The sequence below is a fragment of the Leopardus geoffroyi genome, chromosome B3 (assembly GCF_018350155.1).
Source record: "Leopardus geoffroyi isolate Oge1 chromosome B3, O.geoffroyi_Oge1_pat1.0, whole genome shotgun sequence".
In the NCBI taxonomy this organism is placed as follows: Eukaryota; Metazoa; Chordata; class Mammalia; order Carnivora; family Felidae; genus Leopardus; species Leopardus geoffroyi.
Window position 1 is genome coordinate 68598305 of NC_059337.1, and position 25835 is coordinate 68624139.

Consider the following 25835-nt stretch of genomic DNA (forward strand, 5'->3'; position numbering starts at 1 on the left):
ACAGATTGTCACTACTTAGAGTTAGAACATGATGTGGCTGAGAACTATCATACAAGTCTGAAGCAGGAAACTATCAGATTTAGTGTTCATAGATTTCTAGCAAGACTAATTGAAAACTAATTTTAAAAAAATCAAAAGACTTCAGATTATTTATTAATGAGTGGCAGACCCTATCTTAGCTTTCAAATTTCATCTACCTAAAAATAAATAAATAAATAAATAAATAAATAAAAATTAAATAAAAAAAAAAACTGCTATCAGTAGGAGAAGGAAATATTTCATGAGACACTTAGCAAAGGACATGCAATAAATATAATTCAGGTGTTTAATTCACTTCCTTTCCTAATCTTCTAATCATTTTCCTATGTATCTGTACCACCATATTCCTGTAACTTCTAATACCAGAAATGAAAGTTTTACTGTAAAAGGCCTATGAGGGAAGAAAAATGCAAATAGTTTTACAGAGACCTGTATTACAGAGACCAGATGATCAACACTGGGTCACAACTGTTCATTTTTATGGAGTGAAACATCAGTTTAGGCTCAATTAGAAAGATCAAGGATATGTTTAGTTTATTCACTATACCAGAGAACACTAAGTTAAGTTGGATAACAGTTTTCAGTAATTTTTCATGGCTTGCCTGAAACCTGCAAAGTTGTCCACCAGGATAATTCTGTAAGTGACATGGGGTACAAGTGTCATGATAGGGCTCGATAATTCTAATTTGAAAAGAGTTACCACAGAATACATGCATCACTATTCTACAGGCAGTGCCTCATGACATTTTCAGCTGTAGTTTCTCAATCCCTGCCTGAGGCTCCAGTGAACATTTCAGAGTATGGTCCAGCCAGAGGATTATAATTCCAACACACATTCATCTCTTTGCGTGTATGAATATACTAGATTAAGCATAAATAAATTTGCTGTTTTAAAAATAAGTCAAAATAGGTCAAATACCAGCAGTCTTGTATGGTTCAATTACAAACCTCATCCAAATTTGAGAAAAAAAAAAAACTATTCTATGTTTTATCAATTAATATTTTATTTTTTTAAATTTTTTTTTTCAACGTTTATTTATTTTTGGGACAGAGAGAGACAGAGCATGAACGGGGGAGGGGCAGAGAGAGAGGGAGACACAGAATCGGAAACAGGCTCCAGGCTCTGAGCCATCAGCCCAGAGCCTGACGCGGGGCTCGAACTCACGGACCGCGAGATCGTGACCTGGCTGAAGTCGGACGCTTAACCGACTGCGCCACCCAGGCGCCCCATCAATTAATATTTTATAAGAATTATATCTCTTTGCAGCAGGTAGGAGTCATGCCATATTATTATCATTATTAACACACAGAATTATATTATACAGATACCCACAACAGCTTCCAGAGTATAACAAATTGTCACCTATTTGCAGAGAAAATTAATTGTCTTGGTGCGGTACATACATTCAGTTACGATGAGAGAAGGGTAGGCAGATATGAACAAAGAATTTTCTCATTTCATGCTTGAAAACATAGTATTACTATCAGCACCTTCTTCCTCCCTATTATTTACTTACTCAGAAAATATCTACTGTGTACTTACAATGTTCAAGCAGTGGTCTAGGAACCCAAGGGAGAATCAAGTTGTACAGACAATTACAGGGAAGGAACAATGGCCATCACAGTAGCTCCAGCTTTAGCAGAAGCAACAATCAGCACTGGAGGAAGATCGATGCTTAATCAGAGGGCGTGAATTCTCTCTCTCACCTTAGGCCAAGCCACTGTCACCTCCTACCTGCAGGCCAGCAACACTTGCCAACTCTCCTCTCCACTCTCCCTCTGGTTCCCCTACTATCTACCCTCTACAGCAGCAGCCTAGGAGGGCGAGGGTCTTTTGAACGTGCAGCTCTTTTCATGTCTCACATTTCCCTGCTCAGAATTAGTGGATTCTCAATGTTCTGAGGATAAAATCAGAAAACCTTAAAGGTCAACAAGGCCCTTCCAGAATATTGCCCCTTGCCCTCCTCTGTGGCAGTGCTTTTCAAACTGTGGGAAAGAATCCATTTATTCTTTATCACCAGCACTTTTTTTTTTTAAATACAAGAGAGTTAAATATATCAGAATAAGTTCATATGAAATGAGTTCTGTTTAATAGAACCCTTATTTCTCACACATACACAAATACATAATATGGGTTTCGATGTACAATTCATTGCTTATTCCAGGATGCAGTTTATAAAGCTTGAAAACCACTACTCTAGACCTTCATCCCCAGCCTTTCTCCTCTGTCCAGTCACATTGGCTTCATAGTCTGACCTTTGCTTAAATGCTACTTCCTAAAAGAACCCTTCCCTGACCTCAAATCGAAGTTGTATCCTATCAGTAGCATCTTATACTGTGTTTCTCTCCACAGAAATGTTATACTTACTTTATATTTGGCAATCATTTTATCAATAGCTGTCTCTCTGGCTGGACTACAAGCTCCAATAGAGTAGAAACTATGTCTGTTCTGTTTCTTCCAGCATCCAGCACAGTACCTGACACCCAGTAGGCACTTAATATTTAGTGAAGGACAGAAAGACCTCTAATTTCCTCTTAGTGATTCCATTTGATGACACACAGATGATCAATTTCATAAGGCACACAAACACATCACATGTTGCTTCTGTAAGTACACTGAGCATCATGCCTATGAGTACAGACCTATATGCACTTATCTGTGCGTGTTGTTTTGAGATGTAAACTAAGAGCAACATAACTCATGTGGTTAAAGCAAAGTTCTGAATGGAAATCTGTTTCAATACAAAGAAAATCTACTGAGAGCTTTATTAAGAGAAAAAGGGTCAAGCTGACCTCCAGTGGTAAGATTGGGGAATGGCTTCTAAAAAAAATTGTAAAATACCCAGATTACCTATCACACAAACCCATACATCTATGCAATATACCTTTAAATTGTGTATTATATATGTCTGCAACAGATAGGGGCCATACCATGCAAAATATTAGAACAAAGTATGCAGAAGTGTATTATAGAAACACCTACAGCAGCTTCTAGAGACAGTATAAAAACAAAGGCCACTCATTTACAGCAGTCAGGAAATCTGAGACTTGATAATTCTCTTAGTTGAGATCTAAGATCTGAAGTTCTCAAATTCCATTAACAGCAGATAGTATAAAGATGCTAACACTCACGTAGTCTTTCCCTTCATTAGTTTCTGGGTAACGTTACATACTTATTTTAGGCTGTCTGTTGTGATTTAGTCTTTATGGAATAAATTCTATTTTTCTAACTAGATAGTAAATCCTCTGAGTAAAGAATTTACTTTGTTAGATAAAATAATACAAAGATTGCATGAAGTAGAAACTCTGGCATACAGTAAATGTTAGCTGCTATTGTTATTAAACAATGTTTTATACCTAGCACATCTCTTATATTTGACAGGTGCTCAATTAGTATTTGATTATAAAAAGCAGAATTACATATATTAAATTATATTTTAGGAAGTGCTTCTCTTTATAGCAAAAACAATTCTGAATGCAACATCTTACTTAGGCTCCCCCAAATCTGTGCTGTAACTCTCGGGGTGGTTTTATGTATTCTGTAAACATCAATATTTCCATTAAAAGGAGGTCATAGAAATGAGAGCATCATAGTTCTATGGCAAAAATATTAAAAGCAATGCTCTTTGGAACATTAGGTATAACATTAATCACATAATGCTTTTATTTTACATAGGTACAGGGTTTGTACTGAAAGAAGTTTATCACCAGAAAATAAACTTCAACAGCCACTGACTTAAACCAAGCATGCTGGTCATCAGAACGAATATAATAGTTATCATTTATTGGCCGTCTACTGTATGCCAGTGTAGCTCCAGTCCCATACCTATCACAACACTGGCACAAAGCATACACATCAACCAAGTTACAATATCATCACAACCACCTTTCAATGAAAAAACTGAAGCTCAGAAAGCTTTAGGTAATTTGTTCAAAACAACACATCACTATGGTAGTGAAGCTAGGATTCAAACTCAAGGAAGGTTCCACATCTGGGTTTCTATCCAGCTGTCCTGCCTGGAATTATGTTGCATTTCATTGAACACATGGTTATTTGACTTCACTATACAGATTCATTCTTCAGCAGGTTCTGCTCCTAAGGCCCGCCACTCTTAAGGACTGACATTCAATCCAAGGACAGACAGATCAAAGGCAAGGGTCAGACCAGAAACAAGGTCATATCACGAATACTCTCTGGTAAAGACTTTCAAGGTTTAGAACTTTCAGAGGTAGTTCAGTGTGAAGGTTAGGAGGGCCACCCCATAGAATTGGTGTAGTAACCCATCTAATCCTCATATATGAAGACTGGCACACAGTAAATTCTCAATAAACACCAGTTACTCTTATTGTTATTCCTCTGCTGGGACACAGAACAAGCTAGAATAACTTGGAGTGTGATGGTCAGAATGTACACAGGCATATAGGGGCGCGCGCACACACACACACACACACACACACACACACACACACACACAATAAATTCACATTCTGGATTCCAAGACCACATGAAGCTGGACTTGCCAAAGAGGCAACAGGTGCCATTCATCACACATGCGCACATCCTACAAACAGGGGACAGCATAGGTAATAGCCACATCATTCCAGGTACATTAGGGATCAGTAATGTTGGGTTTAAGAAGCTGCATTAGGGAAGATAAGGTTAGAGAACATCTAAGGAATCCTGATGCAAAAATCCATGAAGTAACTAGCAGGCGATATGCCTAGAAGTTTTGCCCCAGTATTTTTATTTTATTTTATTTTTTATTTTTTAAAATTTACATCCAAATTAGTTAGCATATAGTGAAACAATGATTTCAAGAGTAGATTCCTTAATGCCCCTTACCCATTTAGCCCATCCCCCCTCTCACAACCCCTCCAGTAACCCTCAGTTTGTTCTCCATATTTATGAGTCGCTTCTGTTTTGTCCCCCTCCTTGTTTTTATATTCTTTTTGTTTCCCTTCCCTTATGTTCATCTGTTTTGTCTTTTAAAGTCCTATGAGTGAAGTCATATGATTTTTGTCTTTCTCTAACTTCACTTAGCATAATACCTTCCAGTTCCATCCACGTACTTGCATATGGCAAGATTTCATTCTTTTTGATTGCCGAGTAATACTCCAGTGTGTGGACATTTGGGCTGTTTCCATACTTTGGCTACTGTTGATAGTGCTGCTATAAACATTGGGGTGCATGTGTCCCTTTGAAACAGCACACCTGTATCCCATGGATAAATGCCTAGTAGTGCAATTGCTGGGTCGTAGGGTAGTTCTATTTTTAGTTTTTTGAAGAACCTCCATACTGTTTTCCAGAGTGGCTACACCGGCTTGCGTTCCCATGCCCCAATATTTTTTTATTTACTTCATGGTCTTGACAAATTGATTTGAGACTCAGGTTTCAAATCTCTATGATGAATATAGACAATTATCAAGATTATGGTGAGAAATACTAGAGTCTCTTCTTCAAACTGGACTCAGAATAATCTGTGAGCAATGAAATCGGAGGGGGCAATCTTCTACATGCTCTTTTCTTCTGTACTTTGGTGGGAAGAAAGCAGAACAGCTTGTGACTTCTGAAACCAGTGAAATAAGAGGAATCTTCCGATATCTCTTGCCCAACACCACAGAAATGTCCCCATTGTTTATTTTTTTAATCATATGAAGAGCCTGTATATGAAAAGAATAAGGTATGATCTGCAGCAGTCTTTGCCATAGGATGAGGGGAAGAAGGAAAATGAGAATTAAGAAAACCATTATACTAGAGAAAGTGAATCAAAATCAGTTAACAAGTTGACAGTGGAAATGGAGATTTGGAAACCAGACACACCAAGTTAGTAAATCTTTGCCATCAAAGTGACCAGCTGTGAAAACTCAAGATAGGACCTTACTTCTTTGAGTCTCAACTGATTAGAAATTATGTACATGAAGCACTAAGCACAGTGCCTGGCATAGACGTAGTAACTCCTACTCCATAACTGATTATAACCATCTCCAATCAAGTCAGAAAGCAAACTAAAACTCTAAAATCAAACAAAATTTCTTCCCATCCCTTCCTAAAATGACCTAGAATATACCAAATTTTTTGCACTAAGAGTTTATCTTTCACTTACTCTTCCAACAATGCTGCCCTATCCCATCAATAGCCCTTTCAAGGAAAGGAGGCAGGAAGAAGGGGGATAAGAGAGGAAGGAAAAAGGAAAAGAAATCTAAAAAAAGTCCACAAAGATCTAAGAGCTCCAGGGACTTTTGCTTGGTACTCAAGAGACCGTGGAGAAAGAGGATGAGGACATTCTTACTCAGTCTTTCTTTGCTCCACACAGGGCCATCAACTCTGATGTCTGCAGGGCCAGGGAATCAACATAAACAAATAAAGGAGCCCAGATTTTAGGAGCAGAAGATACCAGCAGAGGAAGGCCCTGGGTTCCCCTCCTCCCAGAAATACAACTAGATAACTATTGAATCATCCCAAATACCCAAGACATCAACCTGAACACTGGCAGAACAAGCTCACAACTAAAGGTAGAGAAGATGCTACATCAAAGAAAGTAGGAAGTGCAGAGATGTGGCTTGGGAGAGCAATGCATCATGGCTGCTGCAGTGGGGAGTGAGCCACAGTCACAGAGGAGGGTGAGAAACAGACTAGCACACAGGGGAGCACACAGAAGAGACCATTCCCCATAGCAACTGTCTTAGAAAGGAAATGGTTCAAATTTTGTTGAGTTCTTGCAACCAGTGAGACTTAAAGACTGGAGCTTTAACGGTCAGCGTGCTTGGCTCTAGGAGAGGCCAAAAGTCCTGGGGCTGCTCTTGGAGAAAAGGCAGGCAAACAACCCACAGACATACAGTGTAGAAAAAGTGATCTAAAGAGTGCCTGGGCACACAGTGGGGAGGTTAGGTGCTCGTTCTGGAGCCTGTCCCAGAGAGGCAGCATTCACAGAGAGACCACTCTGGAAAAAAGGAACCAGCAGGTGTTATTTCCCTCCCCCATCCCTTAGCATAAGCACAGGGCCACCTGTGGGAACCAGCGCAGCCCAACAAGCACTACCTAACTTGCTTACGCCAAGCCCTGCCCCCTGCACTCTGGTCAAATTGCCCCATGAAGTCAGTCTTGCCTCCGTCTCAGCATGGAGGGTCCCCTCCCCCAGAAGACAGGGCCAGTCCCTGCTCTTATAGTGTCTCCCAGCGTGGGAGTTTTGTGGAACCTCAGTTCTGGCAGCAGTAGCAACAGGTCTCATTTCACAAACATACCAGAGCCCACCTAGTTAAAATACATCACATTCAGTCCAAGGACCAAACATTGCCCACAAAAGGCAAAGACAGCCTCTGCAGATGACTGGTCTGAAGGATAAAGCAGCCAGGACAAAACAGCTAGGCACACATCAGGGACACTCACAGAAGGGCCTGGCCCTAGGGAATAGGGGACACTAACTACTACACAGCAGGGCACTATAGGACCTCTTCTTCATAAGGCCATTACACTCAAGAACAGGAGACGCAGATTTTCCCAACACACAGAAACAGGCACAGAGATTTAGACAAAATAAGAAGACAGAGAAATTTATCCTGAATGAAAGAACATGACAAGGCCACGGCCAGAGATGTAAGCAAAACAGCGACATGCCCACTGGAGTATTTAAGGTAATGATCATAAGGATACTCACTGGACTTGAAATAAGAGCTGAAAATTTCCCTAATCTGGGAAAGGAAATAGATATCCAGATCCAGGAGGTACAGAGAATCCCCAACAAAATCAACAAAAGCAGATCCAGACCAAGACATATTGTAATTAAATTGGCAAAATATAGTGATAAACAAAACATTTTAAAAAGCAACAAGAAAGAAGAAGACAGTAACATGAAAGGGAAATAAATCCCATAAGGCAAGAAGAGGATTTTACAAGCCAGAAGGAAGTGGCATGATATATTCAAAATGCTGATTGGGAAAAATCTGTAGCCAAAAATACTCTATGGGGCAAGGCTATCATTCAGAATAGAAGGAGAGATAAAGTGTTTCCCAGACAAACAAAAACTAAAGGAGTCCATGACCACTAACCAGCCCTATAAGAAATATTAAAGGGGACTCTGAGTGGAAAGCAGAGAGCAAAAGTTACAGTATGAAGGTAGGAAACACAAAAGCAGTAACAACGAACATTTCTATAAAATATCAGTCAAGGAACTCACAAAATAAAAGGATGTAAAATACTAACATATACCTGAAACATGGGGAGGAAAGGACTAAAGAATGGGTTCAAACTTAAATGGTCATCAACTTAATACGGACTTCTATATGCAAAAGAAGTTATAGACAAACCCAAAGATAACCATATATAAAAATGAAAAAAAAAAAAACCACACTGATAAATACGTAAAGAATAAAGAGAAAATAAATCCAATTATATCACTAAAGAAACTCAGTAAACCATGAAAGAAAGACAAGAAAGGATCAGGGAAAAGCTGCAGAAACAACCACAAAACAAATAATATGAGATACAACATAATATGAGAATAAATATATACCAATAATTACTTTGAATGTAAATGGACTAACTGCTCCAAAGGACATAGGGTGACAGAATAAAAAAAAAAAACAGGACCCCTCTATATACTGCCTACAAGAGACCCATTTTAGACTTTAGAATTGTAGACTGAAAGTGAGGGGATGGAGAAACATCTATTATACAAATGGATGTCAAAAGAAAGCCAGAGTAGCAATACTGATATCGGACAAAATAGACTTTAAAACAAAGACTGTAATAAAAGACAAAGAAAGGCACTACATAATCGTAAGGGAAACTTCAACTGGAAGATATAACAACTGTAAATATTTGTGCACCCAACATAGAAGAACCCAAACACATAAAACAGTTAATAACAAACATAAATGAAATATTTGAGAGTAATACAATAGGGGACTTTAACACTTCACCTACATTAGTAGACAGATAATCTAAACAGAAAACCAACAAGAAAACAACAGCTGTGAATGATATACTGGACTAGATGGATTTAACAGATATATTCAGAACATTCCATTCTAAAATAGCAGAATACACATTCTTTTCAAGTACACATGGAACATTCTCCAGAAGAGATCACATCTTAGGCCACAAAAAAAGTTTCAGCGAATTCAAGATCGCAGTCATACCATGCATCTTTTCTGACTAATGCTGTGAAAATAGAAGTCAACCACAAGAAAAAATCTGCAAAGACCACAAATATATGAAGGTTAAATAACAGGCTACAAAACAATGAATGGGTCAACCAGGAAATAAAAGAATAAATTAAAAAGTACACAGAAACAAATGAAAATAAAAACACAATGATCCAAAACCTCTGGGATGCAGCAAAACTTCCCTTCTAAGAGGGAAGTTTATAGCAATACAGGCCTGCCTCAAGAAGCAAGAAAAATCTCAAACAACCTAACCTCCTTATACCTAAAGGAGCTGGAAAAACAACAGCAGATAAAACCTAAAACCAGCAGAAGGGAGGAAATAATAAAGATGAGCACAGAAATAAATGATACAGAAACTGAAAAAAACAATAGAGCAGATCAATGAAACCAGGAGCCAGTTCTTTGAAATAAGGAACATAAATGATAAATCTCTAGCCAGATCTATCAAGAAAAAGAAAAAAGGGACTCAAAAAAATAAAATCACAAATGAGAGAGGAGAAATAACAACCAACACCACAGAAATACAAACAATTATGAGAGAATGTGATGGAAAACTATATGCCAACAAATTGGACAACCCAGAAGAAATGGATAAATTCCTAGAAACATATACACTACCAGAATTGAAACAAGAAGAAGTAGAAAATTTGAACAGACCAATTACCAGCAAAGCAAGTGAATAAATAATAATAATAATAATAATAATAATAATAATTAATAATACCTCCCAAAAAACAAAAGTTCAGGACAAGATGGCTTCACAGGCAAACTCTACCAAACATTTAAAGAAGAGTTAATTAATACCTATTCTTCTAAAGCTATTCCAAAAATAGAAAAGGAAGGAAAGCTTCCAAATTCATCCTATGAGACAGGCATTACCCTGATACCAAAACCACATAAAGACACCACTAAAAAAGAGAACTACAGACCAATATCTCTGGTGAAAACGGATGCAAAAATCCTCAACAAAATACTAGCAAAACAAATCCAACAATACTTTTAAAAAAGCATTCACCAGAATCAGTGGGATTTTTTCCTGGGATACAAGGTGGTTCAATATTTACATATCAGCCAAGGTGATACATCACATCAATAAGAGAAAGGATAAGAATCATATGATCATTTCAATAGATGTAGAAAAAGCATTTGACAAAGTACAACATCCGTTCCTGATTTAAAAAAAAAAAAAGAAAAAGAAAAAAAACCTCAACAAAGTAGGTTTAGAAGAAATGTTCCTCAACATAATAGAGGTCACATATGAAAACTCCCCAACTAACATCATCCTTAATGAAGAAAAACTGAAATGTTTCCCTTGAAGGTCAGGAGCAAGACAAGGATGTCCACTCTTACTACTTTTATGTAGCATAGTACTGTAAGTCCTAGCCACAGCAATCAGACAACAAGAAGAAAAAAAATATATCCAAATCAGTAAAGAAGAAGTAAAACTTTCAACCACTTGCAGATGACATGATACTATATAGTGAAAAACCAAAGATCACCAACAAATTAAGAAACTGCCAGAAATGATTAACAAGTTCAGTAAAGTCACAGGATAGAAAAATCAATGTGCAAAAATCTGTTGCATTTCTATGGCCAACAATGAAACAGCAGAAAGAGAGATTAAGAAAACAATTCCATTTACAATTATACCCAAAATAATAAAATACCTAAGAATAAAACTAACCAAAAAGGTAAAAGATCTGTACTCTGAAAACTATAAAACACAACTAAAAGAAATTCAAGAGGACACAAAGAAATGGAAAGAATCCCATGCTCACATATTGGAAGAATATAATTAAAATAGCTACAGTACCCAAAGTAATCCATGCATCTAATGTAATACCTATCAAAATACCAAGAGCATTTTTCAGAGAGCATAGAACAGATAATCCTAAAATGTGTACAGAACCACAAAAGATTCCAAATAGCAATGCAATCTTGGGGGAAAAAAAAGCAAAACTGGAAGCATCACAATTCTGGACTTCAAGTTATATTACAAAACTGTAGTCATCAAAACATTATGGTGCTGGCACAAAAATGGACAACTAGGTCAATAGAACAGAATAGAAAATCCAGAAAAATACTTACAACTATATGGTCAATTAATCTTTGACAAAGCAGGAAAGAATATCCAATGGTAAAGATAGTCTCCTCAACAAATGATACTGGGAAACTGGAGAGCAACATGCAAGAGAAAGAAACTGGACCACTTTCTTACACCATGCACAAAAAAACAAATTCAAAATGCATTAAAGACCTAAATGTGAGACCTGAAATCATGAAAATCCTGGGAAAGAACACAGTAACTTCTCTGACATCGGCCATAGCAACTTCTTTCTAGAAGAAAGGTATCTCTCCTGAGGCAAGGGAAATAAAAGCAAAAATAAACTATTGGGACTAGGTCAAAATAAAAACCTTCTGCAAAATGAAGCAAACAATCACCAAAACTAAGGGCAACCGACAGAAATGAAGATATTTGCAAATTATATATCCAATAAAGGGCTAGTGTCCAAAACATATCACAACTCAACACCCAAAAAACAAATAATCCAATTAAAAATGGGCAGAAGTGGGGCGCCTGGGTGGCGCAGTCGATTAAGCGTCCGACTTCAGCCAGGTCACGATCTCGCGCTCCGTGAGTTCGAGCCCCGCGTCAGGCTCTGGGCTGATGGCTCAGAGCCTGGAGCCTGTTTCCGATTCTGTGTCTCCCTCTCTCTCTGCCCCTCCCCCGTTCATGCTCTGTCTCTCTCTGTCCCAAAAAAATAAATAAAAAACGTTGAAGAAAAAAAAAAAAATTAAAAAAAAAATGGGCAGAAGACATGAATACACATTTTTCCAAAGACATACAGATGGGCAACAGACACATGAAAAGATGTTCATCATCACTCACCATCAGGAAAATGAAAATCAAAACTATAATGAGATAGTACTTTACACTTGTCAGAATGGCTAAAATCAACACCACAAGAAACACTAGGTATTGGTAAGGATGTGGAGAAAAGAGAACTCTCTTGCACCGTTGGTGGGAATGCAAACTGGTGCAGCTACTCTGGAGAACAGTATGGAGGTTCCTCAAAAAGTCAAAAGTAGAACTACCCTACAATCTCACAATCACACTACTGGGTAATTACCTAAAGAGTACAAAAACACTAATCCCGGGGCGCCTGGGTGGCTCAGTCGGTTAAGCGTCCGACTTCAGCTCAGGTCACGATCTCGCGCTTCGTGAGTTTGAGCCCCGCGTCAGGCTCTGGGCTGATGGCTCAGAGCCTGGAGCCTGCTTCCGATTCTGTGTCTCCCTCTCTCTTTGCCCCTCCCCCGTTCATGTTCTGTCTCTCTCTGTCCCAAAAATAAATAAATGTTAAAAAAAAAAAAAATTAAAAAAAAAAACCCACTAATCCCAAGGAATACATGTACCACTATGTTTATAGCAGCATTATCGACAATAGCCAAACTAGTCTCTATCGATTGATGAATAGATAAAGAAGATGTGGTGTATATTTACACAATGGAATAATATTCAGCCACAAAAAAAGCATAAGATCTTGCCATTTGTAATGACATTGTTGGAGCTACGGAGTATTATGCCAAGTGAAATAAGTCAGTTAGAGAAAGACAAATACCATATGATTTACTCATATGTGGAATTTAAGAGACACAACAAACAAGCAAAGGGAAATGGAGGAGGAGGGGGAGGAGGAGAAGGAGGAAAGAGAGAAAGAGAGAGAGGGAGAGAGGGAGAGAGAGGGAGAGAAATCAAGAAACAGATTCTTATTTACAGAGAACTGATGGTTATCAGAGGAGGGGGGTGGGGGGATGGGTTACATAGCCAATGAGGATTAAGGAGTACACTTGTGATGAGCGCAAGGTGATGTATGGAATTGTTGGATCACTATACTGTACACCTAAAACTAATAAAACACTGTGTATATATTTACATTTATATTTATATTTATATTTGTATTTATATTTATTATATATAAAGTATCCAAAGAAAGAAAAACTGTCTTGGCCCCCATGAGTGACTCATGTTCATCATTTAAGAATCCAGGGGCGCCTGGGTGGCGCAGTCGGTTAAGCGTCCGACTTCAGCCAGGTCACGATCTCGCGCTCCGTGAGTTCGAGCCCCGCGTCAGGCTCTGGGCTGATGGCTCAGAGCCTGAAGCCTGTTTCCGATTCTGTGTCTCCCTCTCTCTCTGCCCCTCCCCCATTCATGCTCTCTCTCTGTCTCAAAAATAAATAAACGTTGAAAAAAAAATTAAAAAAAAAAAAAAAGAATCCAAAGGGATGACTGGAGTTGATGGTACACGAAGGTGTACAAAACCAGCATCAGTCTCAATGGTACAAATGAGTAATGCACACATTCTTCATTCTGCACCCAGTGTCCCTCTATCAGTGAGTATGACTTGATGGAATAACTGAATTATGTCAGGCAATACAGCATCCTGAAGCCTGAGACAAAGGGCTCCTGGGCCGCTAAGTCGGCCAGGGAATTAGTTGCTTTGTGTTGTCCATCAAAACTAAACTCCAAATATACCTGTGGGCTTCCAGGTAGCCAAAGGCCCGGGAAGCATCTTAACACCGGTAAACCAGCAGATCTACTAAACGCCTAACAGTGTATTATATACCCACAATGAAACAGTGAATTAAAATATTTCTCAACATTTTAAATTCTGTCTTCTTTTTTGACATCTCAGTAATGAATTATACTAATATCAGCACTTAGGGGAATACCACGAGGGCTCAATAAAATCATCGTATTTCATAACTGTGAAGCTTTTGTTTATCCCTCTACAAATCACTCCCTTCCCCTCACAGTATTCTCCAGGAACTAACACACTTAAATGTATCATGTTGATAACAAAGAACATAACAAATGGAAAAGGCATAGGATTTATGTATCTTTATAAGTTTAGCTGTATCAGCTCAAGTGTAGTTTGTAATCAACTTTGTGTCAACAGCATGTGTAAACTATTAGGAATGGGCCTGTGGGTGGGTTGGAGACAGAAAAGGAAGTCTACAAGTTTTGTTTAATGGAGGCCAACATACCATTTGGTTCTCTTGGGGACAGCAAGGTACAATGTAAGTTAATGTCTCATTTGGCATCTGTCCCTGGATCATTTCACAGCGGGAGTGACCATATTAGAAATGTGACTGCATTGCACAATGAGCAGGGGCCTGCCAGAGGCCATCGCTCAGTCAAGCTTCCCCTCAGTTATGGACTACGCATGTGATGAATGGGATAAATGAGAAGGGTTCCCGTAAAGAAAAGGTCAATGTTGGCTAGTTCTTTCTTCTATCCTACAACGCAAAGAACATTAGTTAAAAAGAGATAAAACAACCTGTCATTTCCATGGCACCTACTTCCAAATTGCTTAAGTGATGATCAAAAACAACATTCTTAAATTATCCCAAGCTCCTGAAAAGCCAGACAGAGGGCATGCATTTTCCCCCTCCCTGCAGCGCCCCCACACATCCCCTTCCAACTTTCAAAATTGAAGAGGCAGAGAGCCAAGGAAGCCATGGCCATGCCACGTTCCCACTTCACTCCTGTCATAAAGAAGAGCTGGCCCTCCTATAGACGGCTCATTTACCATTCTAGAAGCTGCATCCCTCACAGAGTCATGCATCTGAAAAAGCACTAGAAAGCTAGCATGCAGACTATTACTGAAACATGAACACACTGCTCCACAGACGCAAGCATGTTAGAAAGGGGGACCTCCAGAAGAAACGAAAAGAAATAAAGGATGTGTGTGTCAATAATAGGGATTTAGAGATTGTGAATTGGAGAACCCCAAGGCTGAATGGACAATATGATGGATAAACTGAACTTTTTTTTTTTTTTTTTTTTTTTTTTTTTAAGTATGGTGGGGTCAATAATAAAATCCAGAGACACTATCAGAGATTATATGGCCTAGTCTCTCATTTTAGAAATTAGGAAAATGGGCTGAAAGCATTGCCAGAAGTTGACAATGTTCATCACCCAGACCTAAGACCACAAATCCAGACCTTCTGATTCTGGATCCAATGTTCTTTCCATTAATGCTGCACTGAATAGTATAAAGGGTAACAGCTTCCAAGCCAGACAGTTGTAGGTGGATTCAAATTCAAGTTCCCCTACTTACTAGTCTAGGACTTCTGACAAGTCACAGTCTCTGGGAGCCTCATGTTTTACCTGTGAAATGGTGACAAATCTATTACTTAGCTCATATTTCTACATTAATTCTTCATACCACTGATGTTAAATGCCAAAAACAAAGGTTGGCACATAGTACCTAAATTTAATCAAATCCCTACTATGATTTTTCAGTCATAGGTCATTATAGAAGAAATGTTTGTAGGGGCACCTGGGTGGCTCAGTCGGTTAAGCGTCAGACTTCAGCTCAGGTCATGATCTCATAGTCTATGGGTTCGGGCCCCGCATTGTGCTCTGTGCTGACAGCTCAGAGCCTGGAGCCTGCTTCGGATTCTGTGTCTCCCTCTCTCTCTCTGTCCCTCCCCGACTCACACTCTGTCTCTGTCTCTCAAAAATGAATAAATGTGAAAAAAAAATTTTTTTCAAAAAAGAAGAACTGTTTGAGCATCATGTATGTGCCAAACACTTTGCTAGGTACTTTCAAAAACAGAGAGGGAAAAAAAATCATTGCTCTCTCCAAGATGCCTACAATCAGCAAATTAACAAACAGGACTTTGATGTATAAAAAGGGTAATAAAACCATTCAAAGAATTTAACTTGAACTTAAGGAAGTGGATTATACATTAAGATAAGATAACATGAGTCAACATAGAACAATATTCAAAAAAATCTTGATCCTAGGAATCTCAAAGAATTCTTTATTTGTACCATGGGAGAATTAGTTTTATCATGTGCCTTTCTTAAAACAGCAGATGGGAGCTAGATTTCTACCCAATAGTCATGAACTTGTACAATGGCTACTGCAGGCAAAAATTTCTCAGGTAAGTGAGAACCTATGAAGGTAAGTGCTGTTTTTTCAAAAATGAAGGAACACAGAACTATCCAAAAATGAAAAATGAACCGGATGATGCTGAGAGTCATGAAGTGATCATAAGCTCTCAAAGTAGAGTTTGCTAAATGGTGGGCACACTTGAACAAAATTGAAGAATTTGCTGTGGTTACATTATAAATGACACAAAATAGCAAAGTCAGAAAAAAAATGTCTGATTCTGCCACTACTCTCCTACTGGAGCTCTGAGTCAGCTAAGCGCTCTCAGTTTCCGTGGAAGGTGTGTAAAACTTAGGTGCCGGGAACGGATTTTATTCAAATAATCTGTAAGTCTTTGCTGTTGAATGTAAGGGGTATGTGCACGTAGTCCCTACACATTTTGACAAGCCAGTTCTAGGACTAAGCCCTGAGCCCTTTCTGCAGTGCAGCATTCTACTGCAGAGTGTGATGAGATTACAGACTCCAGACTCCCTCACTCTTACTAGCCTTGGGACTCTAGACTAGAAAGGTCAACCTCTAGTCAAGTTATTTTAGGTGATAAGGTTTCCATTTTGTGGGTGGGAAAACTGAATAATTAAGTGACTTCTCTACAAGTCTATTCTCAAAAAAAAACAAAAAACAAAAAACAAAAAAAACCCAGACAGCTGATTTTAGGTTCTCTGTTTATCAAATCATGCTATTTCTTTAAAGTCTGTGAAAAACTGGGGCGCCTGGGTGGCTCAGTCGGTTGAGCGTCCGACTTCAGCTCAGGCCACTATCTCGCCGTCCGTGAGTTCGAGCCCCGTGTCAGGCTCTGGGCTGATGGCTCAGAGCCTGGAGCCTGCTTCCGATTCTGTGTCTCCCTCTCTCTCTGCCCCTCCCCCATTCATGCTCTGTCTCTGTCTCAAAAAAAATAAATAAATGTTAAAAAAAAATTTAATAAAGTCTGTGAAAAACTAAAAAATCTGAAAGTGATACACATCAATTCTTGTAGGGAGTGACACAATGAATCACTTTTCCTGTATATGTTAAGCATGAAATCCTTCTTATTCTAGAAAGGCATGCTGAAGAAGTCCTGAAACACCTCTGACTTCTCCATGACCAGTAAATGGAGAAAGGAAACCTAACAGACAACGAGGGCTGTGGATGGAAATGACATATAAGGAAATGAACATCAAAGTAACAGCTCGGTCACCCACTATCTTCTACTAGTCCTATGACAACAGGTGTGACTATTTCTTTGTGGAACAAAGCAAGTAGAGATGGTGATTGGTGAGCACACACAAGCACAGCCAGTCTGGGTTATAGTCTCTTTTATCAACCGCATCTGTTCTATTTGGTATTGCTGCCAATCTAGTGATTTCAGCTCCCAGAGAATGGGGGGGTTAGTTAAAGTGATGAGGGGACAGGCAGATGAAATGGCCCAGAGTGGGGACAGTGGCAAACTGGAGAACATGTATCACAGTTGAAGTAGGCACCTGCTTATTCGACTGCAGCCTGTTTAAGTCACGCAAGAAAAAAAGTAAGCCGCTGCTGCCAGATTTTCTAGTTTTTTTAAGAAACAGCTGGAAACCCCGCCATATTTTAAAATGTGCATTCCTAATTCAATCTTTAAAATGCTGTGTTTGCCCCCAAACACTTCTCTAGGTCAGATCAGGGATAAGAGTTGTCAGTTTCCTATTGAAGTTTGTCAGTCTATGATGGATGGAATAGTTCCAAACCACAGGTAAGTGTACAGATCGGGAACACTGCCCCTGCCCACCCCCCCCCCCCCCCGGGCAGTAGTGTGCCACGGCCACAGGGTTTCAGCAATTTTGTATGAATCACAAATACTGGACAAAAGAATTTAAGTTTACTGATACCAAGCAAAGAACAGATAGTCCTTTCACGGATAAAGAAAACTTAAGGCATAATTAGGAACATTTTTTAAACTTTACTGTTGTCGATCATATCCTGATTTAACCTTTATTTTAACTGGAAAACATGATCCCAATATACTTTTCCCCTTCCATTTACTCTTCTCTTTTGCTTCTCCAACTATTTATTTTTTTTTAATTTATTTATTTTGAGAGAGAGAGACAGACAGACAGAGACAGCATGAGTGGGGGGGGGGGGGGAGAGAGAGAGAGAGAGAGAGAGAGAGAGAGAGAGAGAGAGAGAGAGAATTTCCATGCTGCCAGCACAGAGCCCAATGTGGGGCTTGAACCCAGGAAGCTGTGAGATCATGACCTGAACCAAAACCAAGAGTTGGATGCTCAGCAGACTGAGCCACTCAGGCATCCCTCCAAACTTGTCTTAGTTTGAGATGTAAATCATAGGACTTTTGTGGAAATAACACAAGATAATACATGTAATATACTTAGAACAATGCCTAGCACAAAGTAGGAACTCAAAAACAGTAAGAGCCTGCTGTTACTGTAAATATTATTTAGCTATCAAAGTCCTACAACCTGGGGAAGCCAGTGTCAACTTAAAACTGAGCTGTTTCACAAAACTTCTGCTCACAGAGTCACTTCTGTGCCTACCCTCTTTAGCAATCTGTTTCTTAAATTAATCCCCATTTCACTTCTTCTGAGACAGCTGAGAATCTTTTGCACACCAGAACAAAGAAGAAGAAAGAGAGGTCTCTGTAGAGCACTTTGCAACAAAGGAGCTAAGGGCCTCCATTTCCCCCTAGGAGACAGAGGTACTTTTCCATTTGTTTGTTTGTTTGTTTGTTTCTTTCTTCGTGAAATGGATTCATTTCCTCTTCCAAACTACTTAAAACGAGCTGACTTTATACACCATCTGACCTATTTAATAATGTTTTTCTGCTGTTTGCAATGGCTTTACATATAATCCAACACACAGCCTCAGTTATTTTAAAAAGCACATTATCACTTATTGGAAAGAAGAATATTTGATCCACAAATTCATTAAATTAGCAAGTAATGAGCACTGAATAAACACCAAGTTTTATTTAAATTTTGCTATTGTTCTCTAAGGTACGGGTCAACCCAGCCATCAGTAAACTAGAATCAGTGCCTGATTCAATATTTAGTTATTTGATTAAAACTCTACCACTTCCTGTTACAGGCACCGCAAGCAAGGACCAAACATAAGGAAATGACAATTACATAGTGGGAGGAAGTAAATCCCTCAGTCTTTCTGGGCTCCACAAAGTAGGATCAAGTCAGCACTTTCCAAGGCCTCCTTGGGGATAGAAAATGGATGACTCAACGCACCCTGTCTCCTACTAGGGTCACTTCCCTAAGTGCCTTGATCTGCATGACATCGTATTGCAGGGATGTCCTGAGATGGATGGATACAAATACATGAATGGGAGTAAGCCAAACAAGAGTCTTGAGTGTGCCTAGGAAAAAATAGGTTTTTAAAGACCTCTTATGAACAGTCAAAGTCCAAATACTCTGTCTTGTTTCTTGTTTTACAAATACAACCAATATTTTCTCCAAGTATAACATTTTTCCCAATCAAACGCACTTGTGGCATTTCTTAAAAATGGGAACTCAATTATATTAAAAATGGAGTTCAAGTCTTCCCTCCCCGGGATAAACGCAGTGCCCATTGTCAGGTGCCAGCTGCAGATGCTGTCTAGGTAAATAAGGCAACAAAAAGGGGAATATTTACCTCAGTACACGAGAAAACTAAGTATCAGTCTCACATAACCAGTTCAGTAGAATCAAAGAGATATACCTGTAGGTTTTCAATTTCTTCTTTGTGTTCCCTCTTCAAGTGTAAAATAGCAGCTTGGTATTCTGTAAGATCACAAAAGAAGCCAATTACAAAGAAGCACACAATTATGCACAAAATTCAAGTGAGCATCTCCAAGACTCCAGAGTCCCTCCTGCAAGTAAACTGAGTAAATAAATGCCACAGTTTGACATTAACCTGACGAGAGATGTTGAAAATTGGGGCAAGATAAGACAAGTAGCTCAGGAGAGAAAGGAAATTTCCTTCCATGTGGCCAACCTTGAATTACGAGAAGCCCCAAATGAAGCAGATAGGATAGGGTTAAAAAAAAAAAAAAAAGCATGAGGCATGTTCCAGATAAAGACTGGATTAGGTGTTTGTCTTTAAGGAGGAGTTGGAAGCTAAGGCAGTACAGAGAACAAATACAGACGTGTTAAGAGCAGACACACAGGAAATTAAACTTTCTATGTGAGATCAGAGAACTCTATTTTTAACTGTTTAAAAAAAATCTCCATTTCAATGCTAGGCTAAGCAAGTACCCAGGGCTGATTTTAATCTTTAGATCACTTTGGAAAGTCATGACCATTTGTCATTTGGATGAGAAAATCTAGGGTGAGTTGAGGTTGAAAGGAAGACAAAAATAAATTTCTGGTCCAATTTTAGCCTGAGTCTAATAATGTTTATTCCAACAAGAAATCCCAAGTGTACACAGAACTCCAGCCAACAACTAAAACTACCATCCCGTTGGCTAAACATGAAGCAGCTCGGACAGCTTTATTTCCAGGAGAATGACTACGAATGTGGGGTCACAGAGTTATACAGACTGTAAAGTACCACAAAGCAAATGCTATGAGGAAATATTTTCATGGGATAAGTTGTTTTCTTAACAATGTCTTTGGAGTTGTGAGTGTAAGTACTAGAGAAGCAATCAGAAGTCATTAAAAATATATGAAAAAAAAAAACAGTGGACTTTTCTTTTCTTCAAGTGGATTTCAGAAATCAGGCATGAAAACTTGGGTGTGAATTCAAAAATGGATGAGAGAAATCTCTGGTAAAGCCACAACAGGAGAGGAGTGTTGCTGTTACTATAAATGGCCACCCCAATGCGCTTATGGGATATGTGTTACACTGAGCTGTGACTCCATCAGCAAGTTCTGGGAATTTTACATCAAAGCCATCCCTTGAATCAAACCACTTTGCGCCATCCCCACACTCACCAGCTACCAGTATCCACCACAATCTTTCCCCTGGACCTCTGCAATACCCTAAAAAAGGTTGCCTGCTCTCACTACCACCACCTTACCCCATTCTCCTCACAGCAGCCTGAATGATCTAGTAAAGGCATGAACCAGACCATGTCTCATCCCAGGCTTTCCAATGGGTTTAGAGTGAAATTCCAACTCCTTACTGTAGCCCATAATGCCCTTCATGACCTGGCTTCTATATACCTCCCCCTGTCTTTGCCAGGCACCCTGGCTTTCTTGCTATTCCTTGAACTTGTCCAGTTTTCTTCTACCTCAAAATCTTTACTAATATTGGGGACAGTATAATAACCATATAAACCATGTAACCAATATAAAAACCATAATAATGGATTCCATTTATTGAGCGCTCACTATGTATCAGGCATCATATAAGAACTTCATACATATTGACTCATTTTTTCTCCCCCAATAACCTTATGATGTAGGTATGTTATCCCCATAAATGATGAAGAAATTGATGCACAGAGAAGTTAAGCAGCTTTCTTGTTCAAGAAAGATGAGTAAGTTGCAGAGCTAAAAAACATACATAATTCAAGGATGAATGGATAAACAAATTATGGTTTATCTATAGAGTGGAATACTACTCAGCAGTAATAAGGAATTACTATTGATACATACATCGACATAAATCTATCTCAAAGACACTGTACAGAGTGACAAAGCCCCAGAAGGCTTATTATTGTTTAATTCCATTTATATGACATTCTGGAAAAGACAAAGCTATAGGGGTAAAAACAGATCACAGCAGCAGTGGCCACAGGGTAGAGATGGGGGGGGGGGGGGAAGATGGTATTTGACTACAAAGGGGCAGCACACAAAGGAATTCTGGGGGTGATTTAACTTTTCTCTATCCTGACTATCATGGTGGTTACATGAATCTGTGCACAAGTTAAAACTCATGGAACTATGCACCAAAAAGAAAAAGTTATTTCTATGTTAATTAAAAAAATCTGTATCAAATATTTTACTTTTAAATGTTTTCCCTAGGAGATTCAGCATAACACAAGAACACCTATTACTACTATTGTTTTTTTTTTTAAGTTTATTTGTTTATTTATTTTTAAGAGCAAGAGACAGGCAGAGACAGAGGGAGACAGAGAATCTCATGCAGGTTCTGTGCTGCCAGGTTTGAATTCATGAACTGTGAGATCACGACCTGAGCTAAAATCAAGAATTGGATGCTTAACTGAGCCACCCAGGTGCCTCTGTTACTATTATTTCTATTCGTTATTTTCCTAAGGGTATTAGCAGATTCAGGACAAGAAAAAAGAAAATATGCATACATACACACATGCGCATGCACACACATATTTATATATAAAAAGGAAAAAATAAAACTATTATTTACTATGATCATGTATTTAGAAAAATCTGAATGATTGCCTGCAGATAACATATTGGAATTAATATAGGAGTTTAGTAAAGTTGCTGGATACAAAATCAGCATACAAAAATCCTGATACCATCAACAGTTTCAAAAAGAAAACATTCACAGTACCCCTAAAAATACCAAGTACTTAGAAAAACCTAATATGTAAGGCCTCATGAGAAAATAGAAACACCATGTTGAAATGTATTACCAAGAAATACAGAGTGAGCAAGCCATGTTTTTGATAAGACTCAGTATTGTAAAGATGTTGATTCAGTACAATCCTGTTAAACATTTCTAGGGGTTTTGGGTTTTTAACTTAAGGAGTTCATTCTAAAATTTATTTTGAAACACAGATGTGCAAAAAGGCAGTAAGAGCCAAGAAACTTGAAAATATAAAGACAGCTTGCCTTACAATCTAATAGGAAATATTTTAAATTATCACAACATAATTAAAGTAGAATAAAGGGCCCAAAAAGACACCATGAATTCATGGTCACTTGATAGGACAGAAATATCATGGAAGATCTTTGTTTACACTAAGAGTTTTTTGGTTTTTTTTAATAATTATTGGTTGGGAAACATGGATAGACATATGGAAAACCAAAAACTGGATCCCAACTTTATACTAGGTAATGATCTATTTTAAGTTGATTAAAAGCTAAATTGTAACAAGAAAAATTACAAATGTTTAATGAGACAATATAGCATAATAGTTTTATAATTAGGTTAGGAAAAATGTTAAGATTCAAAAAGCATTAAATATAAAGGAAAAAAACTGATAAGATGGACTACATTAAAATTAAGAACTTCTTTTCATCAAAATACAGCAAAAAGGGAGGGAAAAGACACTTGAAACAAATAATCAAAGATATAGTGTGTGGGGAGCGTGGGGGTGTGTGGGTGTGGGTGTGTGTATCCTACACAACTATAGAAAATGAAAACTGGGCAAAAAATGTCAATAGGCACTCTATAAAGACAACACACAAGTAACTATATATTAAAAAGGGCTCATTTTCATTAGTAATCAGGAATAGTCAAAGTCTGACAAAACAGTGTTGGTGGAGGTGTGGAGCAACAGAATGTTCACACAATTTGAAGGAGTGCACGCTGGTACGATCATTACAAAAAATAGTTGGCATTTTCTAATAAAATTGAAGCTACTCATACCTTCCTACCCAACAATCCTTACCCCAGCTACGCATAAATGAAAAAAACTATAAAAGGAAAACAAATAATAGTAACACAAGTCAGGATAATGGTGGGATCCCGGAAAAGAGGAACTGAGTGGGGGTATGATTGAGCAAGGTGGCATCACATGAGTGTTCAATGAAAAATTATTCTTTAACCTCTATGTTTTTTGTATCATTTTTTTATGTACACCTAACATTACAATATAAGAAAAAAAGAGTAATAATAATAATAATAATAATAACAACAATAAAATCAATCCCAAGCCTCTACAAAGCACGCAAAGGAATTTTATCTAAACCAACCTTCTTGCAAAACCGATGCCCCTTGGAAATAACATCTACATTCTAAATGGAAACTACACAGAATATATTTTAAAATGATTCATTTTGTGTAAATTGTACCTGTAAGGGTGTGACAGATATAGTTGTGACTAATTTACAGATGGATGAAGGAGACCATTGCAAAGCTAACACCCAGTAAATCATGATTCATCTCTTCTTTAAATATTTTTGCCAATGGTCCCAGTGTTACAAATGGCAAAAGAACACCTCCCCATCACTGACAAGGATGATAAAATAGGATCTCTGGGCGAGATATAGAAGGAAGAAGTTCATGTCTTCACTGGTGGAAGGCTTGAGTCAAGGGTTCACAAGAGAATGCTAAGAGAATACAAAGGTTACAGAACAATGAGTCTAAGCTAGGTTGGTGATTTTCAAATATGTCTTGTTAGTGGCAGACCCCTCCCTCCACATTTCTTGAGTTTACAAATACAAGAGTAGAGCTCCCGTCTCTTGCAGGTAAGGATGGTGGGGCAGAGGTCTCAAATCAAGACTTAAGGATGTTTTTGTTAAAAAGAGAATTTCACCTTTATTCTATAGCTCTGGGAATAGTGTGTGAAAAGGAGAAATTAAGATTTTGAGTATCAGGGCTTGAAAAAAGCAGACCACTTTGAAGCTACATTAGCCCCAAAGGAAATTAACAAAAATTCAATTAATCTAGCCTAAAAAAAGAAGCTTTTGAGTAATACACGTAATGCATTCTTTTAAAAAAATTATTTATTTTAAGAAAATAATACATTATATGAAAAGACAGAAATAGGTAAAAGGATCCTAACCGGCAGGACTCAACATTTGGGGGAAAATATATAAGAATTTCCCTCCATAGGGGAGCCTGGGTGGCTTAGTTGGTTTAGCTCAGGTCATGATATCACGGTTCGTGATTTCGAGCCCCACACTGGGCTCTGTGCTGACAGCTCAGAGCCTGGAACCTGCTTTGGATTCTGTGTCTCCCCCTCTCTTTGCCCCTCCCCTGCTTATATGCACGCTCTCTCTCTCTTTCTCTCTCTCTCTCTGTCTCTTGCTCACTCTCACTCTCTCAAAAATAAAATAAACATTAAAAAATTTCCTTCCATAAAAATAAATACTTTCTAGTCTAGATCCATGCTTAATTAGTATGGATCCCTTTTGCAGTACAAACCTTCTTTTTTTTTTTTTTTTAATCAGCTCACAACAAAACAGCCTTTCTGCCAGGTATCATTAGAATGCTGCGCCTTCCATTTGACCAATAACAGAACTAAAGATGATCTCGCTAACAGGGGGAGGCATTAGTGACCAGCGCTACAGTTCATACTGATGAGTTTTTCTCTTAATTATATACGGATACAGGTAACAGAATGCTATTTCTTAGAACTGTTCTAAGCACTCTACACAGATTAATGTATTTCACCTTCATATCACACTTACAAGGCAGATTCTGCCATATCAAGACCCGTTTTGCAGAAACTGAGGTACAAAGGTTGACCTTTTCCCAAAATGCACGCTAGTTAAGTGCCAACAAGTTCATTCAGTCCCAAAGAGCCTGTGACATTTACCCTGCACAGTTTGTTGTTTGTTTGCTGCTGTTGTTTTAATGGTTGGGTAAGCTTCAAGAGTAACCAAAACTCAAAGTTCCTAGGTAATTAAATTAAAGGTTGCTGGCTTCATCCGATCAGAAGAATCACTAGTAAACTCGGTAAATCTTTAAAAGGGGCCTGAGATATTATTAATCCCAGGCAGGTTTGAAAAGCCTGGAGTTAACATGAACAGTGTGAGTTACGATGGCTAGTCCCATCAAGTGATGTGATTATGATTCATCTATTTTCTCTATGGGGACTTCCAGAACTGCAGTTGTCAG

General features: G+C 38.4%; 1 protein-coding gene across 6 annotated transcripts in view; it reads right to left on the reverse strand.

Moving 5' to 3' along the window:
• The window catches only part of FMN1 (formin 1), a 436126-nt gene that overhangs the window by 227665 nt on the left and 182626 nt on the right, over positions 1–25835 (reverse strand). For all 6 annotated transcript variants that reach the window (XM_045450122.1, XM_045450119.1, XM_045450121.1 and 3 more), the window contains one exon: positions 19839–19900. In XM_045450122.1, coding sequence (XP_045306078.1) covers positions 19839–19900 — 62 coding nt within the window. The remainder of the gene's footprint in view (positions 1–19838; positions 19901–25835) is intronic.